The following is a 6409-nucleotide window of genomic DNA, read 5'->3' on the forward strand; positions in this document are numbered from 1 at the left end:
AGTAGGGGTAGGCTGGTGTGCTTCTTCCATGTGGGTTCTGTTGTTTCTCAGCTAGATAGCTGCTTGTTTATCTTCAAGTCTTTAAGGCTTCAGGTGCAACTCTCTTCACCAGAAAGTTGTATTTTTCATCATTGCTACATCGCACCCTGACTGGCTCGTCTCTTCCCCGAGACCCCTCTGCAAGGGGACCTCCAGTGGTCTACAAATGGGCTTTGGGTCTCCATGAGGGCTGTATTTTCCAAGTCATCTGAGGAAGACTTGATTTACTTCTACAATAAAATTTGGAAAACAATTTAAACCATCTGGCTTTTGTCATTTGAGCCTTGTGGAAATTGTTCATTATCTTTTCATTCCATCTTTCCATGAACTGTTTGAAGCCCCTCGTATACAATAATAAGTGTATCACATAGTTACAATAGTAATTTCAACTTTTTTACTTTTATTACTACACTCATACCTTGTTTAATAAAATAAAGGTTATGAATATTCAGAAAAGTCAGAAAATCATAGATGAAAATTTGACCACTTCTATTCTCTTGACAGTAGTAATAAACATCATAAAAGTATATTGCCTCTTGGATAAATAGGCATTAAAAAAACTTTTTCTGCCTGTTGTTATTTGACGCTATTTTTTTTTTCTTTTCTTTTTTTCTTTTTTTTTAAGTGTCAGTAGTGGAACAATCCACCCTTTTCACTTGCAAAGGGTGAACAGAAAGCTACTATATTTCTCTAGGACATTTATAAAGAGTTATCTTCACCTTGAGAAGAAACTGAATAAGAATAAATGTCCACAGATGCTATTTTCTTAATGCTTTTACTATGCAATTTAGATTTAATAGCTATCTTGTTTCTTTTTCTTCAAATTACTTTCAGAACCATAGACTGTTATTTGAGGAGCATATTAGAATCCATGTTTTCCTATGCAATTCAAATATAGAAGGATGCTTTTATATCAAAACGAAAGATCGCTTTCATTTCCTTGTCTATTTGTTGATTTAAAATGAATGCGGTCTACCACTTGATGACAGTGAACGTTTTGGTTTTTTGAGAGTTTATATGGTGTCAGGCATAAACTAGCTTAATTTCAGTAGAGAACACTAGAAAGATGTAAGCTTTTCTTGAATGTACTAATTTTGAGGTAAAACACTTTATCCTTCCTTCTTTCTATAGCTTCTCGGACTGCTATTCAGAATGAGCTGCATCGAGATAGAAGGTATGACTCTATTTATAGTAGAGGACATATATCGTATTAATAATTGAAATAAAGCTTTGTCATCAGCTAGCACGTTAAATAGTTCTCTTTCATAAGCCATGTATTACTGTGTTCTGTCTCATGCGTACATTACCTGAATTAATTTATAAGTTTGAAGGATGATGATTATGCTAGAGAGAACAGACAACAGGCCTGAAAAGATTATTTTGGCTGTAATTATTTACTGAAGTCCATTTTTAAAATGTTTATTAAGCAACTGCTATATATGAAGTATTGTTGTGACTGCTTCTAAAATATACGTTGTGCCTCGTGCTACTTAGTAAATGCCACTTGGTAGATGACAGGGCAGAGAATTGAATGGAGGGGTGCAGGAGAGGAAAAGGCAGGCAGGCCGGAGGGTTAGCTGCATGGGTAAATGGCTGGTGAGAGCAGGGAGGAGTGAAGAAATGGGTAGATGAAAGGAAGAACCACCAGTCTGTTGGCAGATGGATGGATGGACAGATAGAAGGATGGAAAGGTGAGTATGCAGGTAGCTGGATGGATGCTTGGCTGATAGATGGATGTATGTTTATGAGACATGTCCTCTGCTTTCGTGTTTCTTATAGATAGAGTAATTAAGAGCAAGGGCTTCAATGTCATACAGAACCAAGTTCAAATACTGACTTCATTACTTTTCCAACATTTAATATGGGGCACAGCTACGTAACCTTTCTAAAATTCTGTGTCCCCATCTAAAATGTGTGTCTCCTCATACCTCTTCACAAGGTTACCATAGGATTAATGCATAGAAAGTGCTTAACACATGATAATTTGTAAGTCCTTATTGGGTTAGACAAAAACTATAACCAGAGGTTCTTAGAAAAGGAAGTTCAAGTATAATCAAAGATCCTGTTCTATTGTTTCACAAATGCGTATGTGTGTGCAAGGATGCACGCACGCATGCATGCGGATGCACACTTAAAAAAATAATGGCAGTGCTTTTTCACTTTTTAAATCTCAGAAAGGCAAAACTAGTTTCAGCACCCTTCAGAGTCAGATAAGAAAACTGAGACTGGGAGGTTGATTGATTTGCTCAGGGTCACACACTTGATATTTTTTATAAGGAATCAGGTTGAAGATAAATGTAACTGAAAATGTAGAATCAGGTTAAGAAAATGATACCAAAAAATCCCAACTGAAGCAGAAAACAATGTTTTGAGAATGATGATGGCAACAAATGTACAAAGGTGCTTGACACAGTGGATGCATGTATAGATTGTGATATAAGTTGTATGAGCCCCTAATAAAATGATTTAAAAGATATGTATGTGTGTGTGTGTGTGTGTGTGTGTGTGTGTGTGTGTATATATATATATATATATATCCCCAAATCACTATTACCCGCTAGAGCATTCAAGATTAACTATCAAATCATGTCGAAAATGATAAGCTCTAAACACTTCAAGGTAGCTTTGGCTTGAAGCACACAGGTAGAAAGAGGCAGAAGAGAATAGGGTTCTCCTGTGGTCATTGTGTTTCAGATTGTGTGCTTCCCAAAAGCAGAAAGCCATGCAGTTCCATTGCTTAGTGCATTTTCTCTGTCGTTTGCATGAGAGGGCTTCCAAGGACTTGTGAGGAAATTCCATGGTCTGTTCATCCACTTTGCATCAACTTTGTGAAGCCCCCTTGATTTTGCCTTTGTACTGTAGGCCAGATCAACAGAATTCTGGAAAAAGGAGAGATTGCATGGGTCTAAATTGTTGTTTACGAGTTCCTGGACGATGCTTAGCAGTTAAGCATTTAAGAACTGAAAATCGGATGGTTCAACCCCAAGCAAAGCCATTTTGGAAGAACAGCTTAGGAATCTGTTTCCAAAAGTTCAGAGCTTTGACAGTCCCCTTGGGAGCTGCTCTGTCCTCCACACTGGGAGCTGCCCTGAGTCGAGTTGACAGCAGCGGGGGACTGGCAGTTAGCCTTATCCACCAGTGCAGGACTCGATGTACTAGGGTCCTACTGGAACGTGTGGACTGCCACCTGTCCCCTTGAGGCTGCCTTTAGCGACAGCCCGGGCTCGACAGGTAGGTCGTTTCTGAGGATGTGCCAGTTCCGGGGTAATGCCTGTGAGGGACTGTGGTAGTTCTCGAAGTCTGCTGCTTGTTTCCAGGCCCTCATTGCTGCTTCTGTTTGCAGGCGCCCAGAGATCACCATTGTGGCAGCTGAGCCTCTGAGGCCCCCCTCGTGGTTCCCGGGGGGCCCACCCCCAGCATTGGGATTTCCACCACCTTCTTCGGGTGGCCCGTGGAGGCCCAGCGAGCTGATCCCTGCTGAGGTGAAGGAACAGCACTTTATCTCTTCCCTCTTTTTCGTTTTAAATGACCTTCCAAGATGAGAGTCGTGAGGCTTGCTAGCCCCTTGCCCATTTGCCCGTGGAATTGTCTAAAATCTTCCTTCTCTGTCTTACAGCTTCCACCTTCTTATGAGCAAGTCATAAAAGAGATCAACCAGGTTCAAGTGAACACAACAAATAATAATAATGCCACTGCCCTTCCCAGGCTCACGATCACATCCGCAACTCAGACGGACTTTTCAGAAGAAATAGACAACCATCTGCCTCAAAGTAATACACCAGGTGTGGGGGGTTGCCCTTCCTTCCCCTGGAATACTGTTCCAGAGGCTTCCAGCTTTTGAAATGATTTGGCCATGTGTGCCTAATTCATGGGGCTCTGCCTCTTAATCGAGAGATGCCGTGATTTCAGTAGATCATCCTCCATCTCATGGGTTCACCCCCGTGCGTGCGCAATGCAAAAACATCATCCGTTTAACTCACGGCTGCCCATTCCTGCCGCTGCCCTCTCTCTATTCCCATGGAAAAAGAGGTCATATTTAGCCACCAAAATGGATTAGGATGCTGAGGACGGTTGTCCTCTTAGTCTTGAAAACAGCTTTGTGTTAGGACAACGGAGATGAGTGGCTTTGGGGAAGTCCAAGAGAGGAATGAGGGCATTTTGACAACTGAAGAGAAACGGCTTGTGTGAAGAATAGCCTGAGAATCGGGAATGTGATCTCAAAATTCAGTGCCATTGAGTTGACTCTGAGTCATTGCGACCCCCTAGACCGCGGTAGAACCGCCCCTTGGAGTTTCTGATTCAATAAGTCTTCATGGGACTTTCAGGTGTCTGCCAGTATTGTGATAATGTTTTAAAACATCATCAAGTAAATATTTGTTAAATGAGTCCATATGATTTGAAGAATATTCTTCCAGGGAACGGAGTACAGCATTTCTCCAGTGTGATTCGGAATTCGTTTTTGGTTTTGTTTGCTTAATGAAGGAAATAATCTCTTGATATTCCCTGTGTAATTGAGAAAACATACTTTTATTTTGTTGGGTTTTTAACCCCCTGTTAGAGCATTATAACTTCCCTGTACCTTTTTCTTCCTGTTAGCACTACAGTCACCCCTGAAGCCTTCCCCCGCAGTTTCAACAAATGCGGCGCCTCTGATCGTCTTTGATACTCCTGAGGAGCAGCCTTGTCCAGAAGCCCTCAGTGCCCCAAGATGTCCAGTGCCAAGGCCAAGATCAAAAGGCAACCTCAGGCCAGTCGCCAGAAATACTCACATTAAAGAGCAAGGTCCCCAGAAAACTAGTGACCGGGCCACAGACGGGGACCCACCGCCAATCCAGCCTCAGTCCCTGGTAGATGATAACAACTTGGACAGCCAGGTGGCGATGAACATTATGAACACAGAAAGAAGCCAAAATAGCATTGTCTCAAGAGTCAAAGCATTTGAGGGTCAGCTAAATACAGACACCTCAGGACTGCCGAAGAAACCAGAGATTGTGCCCCGCACAGTCCCCCCACGGCCTGTGGTTTCCTCGGGGAAACCCGCAGTGGCTCCCAAGCCAGCTGCCAACAGAGCTTCTGGGGAATGGGACTCCTGGACAGAAAACAGACTCAAAGCGGCCCCCCGGGAAGGATCCGTCCCACACACCCCACCTCAAGAAGCAGGCAGCATCCCACTGACCAAACCTGAATTGCCAAAGAAACCCAACCCTGGCCTTACTCGAAGCGCCAATCCTGAGCTTCTCAGGGTGGGGACCACAGCCGAGGGCTCGGACGGTGGGAAGAAAGCCCCAACGCCTGCCCCCCGGCCTTTGTTGCCGAAGAAATCTGTTTCCTTGGAAAATGCCACCTGCCTTTCACCGAAACCATCCACTGTCCCTCCCCGGCTCTCAGCGGCTTCACAAGCCAAAGCCTTCAAGACCCTGGGAGAAGGGCCTCCTGTTGCACCCCTCAGTCCACTTTCACAAAGCAAGTCTCTGGGGGACATCGATCTTATCAGCTTTGACGATGACGTGTTACCCAGCCCGTTGGGGAACCTGGCTGAAGAACCTAGCGGTTCAGAGATGGTTCTGGGTGAGTAAAAATCAGAAGTGGAGGAGAGTCTAAACTCACCATAAAATAGATTAAATGGCACTTGCTGTTTTAGTTTTCAGAGCTCTGGTGGCATCCTGGTTACCCACTGGGCTGCTCACCACCAGCTGCTCCGCGGGAGCAAGAAGGGGCTTGCTGCTCCCGCAGAGAGTGAGGGTCTCGCGGGGGTGGGGGCTCATTTCTGCCCTGTCTGACAGGGTCGCTATGGGTGGACATCAACTCGATGGCAGTGAGATCTCGCTTTCGGTAGTTGAGGTGTGAGTGTGCGCTGCCCTGTGCAAGTGCGTAGACTGGGAGAAACAGCGAGACAGAGACAAGCTGGTGCGGCTTGGACACAGCAAGAGCAGAAACCATGAGGTGGGGAGATGAGTCCCAACGAAAGAGGGGATCCACAGAGGGAAAGGCAGGAAGTGAATACAGAAATGCAAAGTGTGCAAATGTACCCTTAATTCACTGGGTACTATTAGAACCGGCTGCCGTTGACTCTCAGTGGCCCCATCTGACAGCATAGGATTGCTAAATATATTTTTAGCTAATATATTTTTCTAACTTTTTTGTGTGAGTTGGGTAAAGCTTAGCAGAGCAAATCAGTCTTCCTTTCAACAATCCATACACATGTTGTGTCCGTATTGATTGGAATCCCCGTTATATAACATCACTTATCCCACCTCCTCCCTCTCTCCTGTTTCGCTTCTGCCTTCTTTCTTCTTTTTGTTAAATCATTTTATTGGGCCTCATACAACTCCTATCAAAATCCAACCATACATCAGTTGTGTAAAGCACA

General features: G+C 44.0%; 1 protein-coding gene and 1 non-coding gene across 2 annotated transcripts in view; one reads left to right on the forward strand and one right to left on the reverse strand.

The window, feature by feature from the left end:
* Nucleotides 1–6409, forward strand: part of SH3D19 (SH3 domain containing 19) — a 125311-nt gene that overhangs the window by 48735 nt on the left and 70167 nt on the right. The window contains exons 3-6 of the mRNA XM_045295805.1: nucleotides 1171–1213; nucleotides 3383–3521; nucleotides 3656–3821; nucleotides 4636–5607. Coding sequence (XP_045151740.1) covers nucleotides 4920–5607 — 688 coding nt within the window. The 5' untranslated portion in view covers nucleotides 1171–1213; nucleotides 3383–3521; nucleotides 3656–3821; nucleotides 4636–4919. The remainder of the gene's footprint in view (nucleotides 1–1170; nucleotides 1214–3382; nucleotides 3522–3655; nucleotides 3822–4635; nucleotides 5608–6409) is intronic.
* LOC115871559 lies at nucleotides 662–791 on the reverse strand. The gene has a single exon (XR_004047355.1). It is a non-coding gene; the product is annotated as a small Cajal body-specific RNA 24 (non-coding RNA).

The sequence above is a fragment of the Echinops telfairi genome, unplaced genomic scaffold (assembly GCF_000313985.2).
Source record: "Echinops telfairi isolate 266 unplaced genomic scaffold, ASM31398v2 ScPeMD7_5868;HRSCAF=6743_1, whole genome shotgun sequence".
NCBI lineage: Eukaryota > Metazoa > Chordata > Mammalia > Afrosoricida > Tenrecidae > Echinops > Echinops telfairi.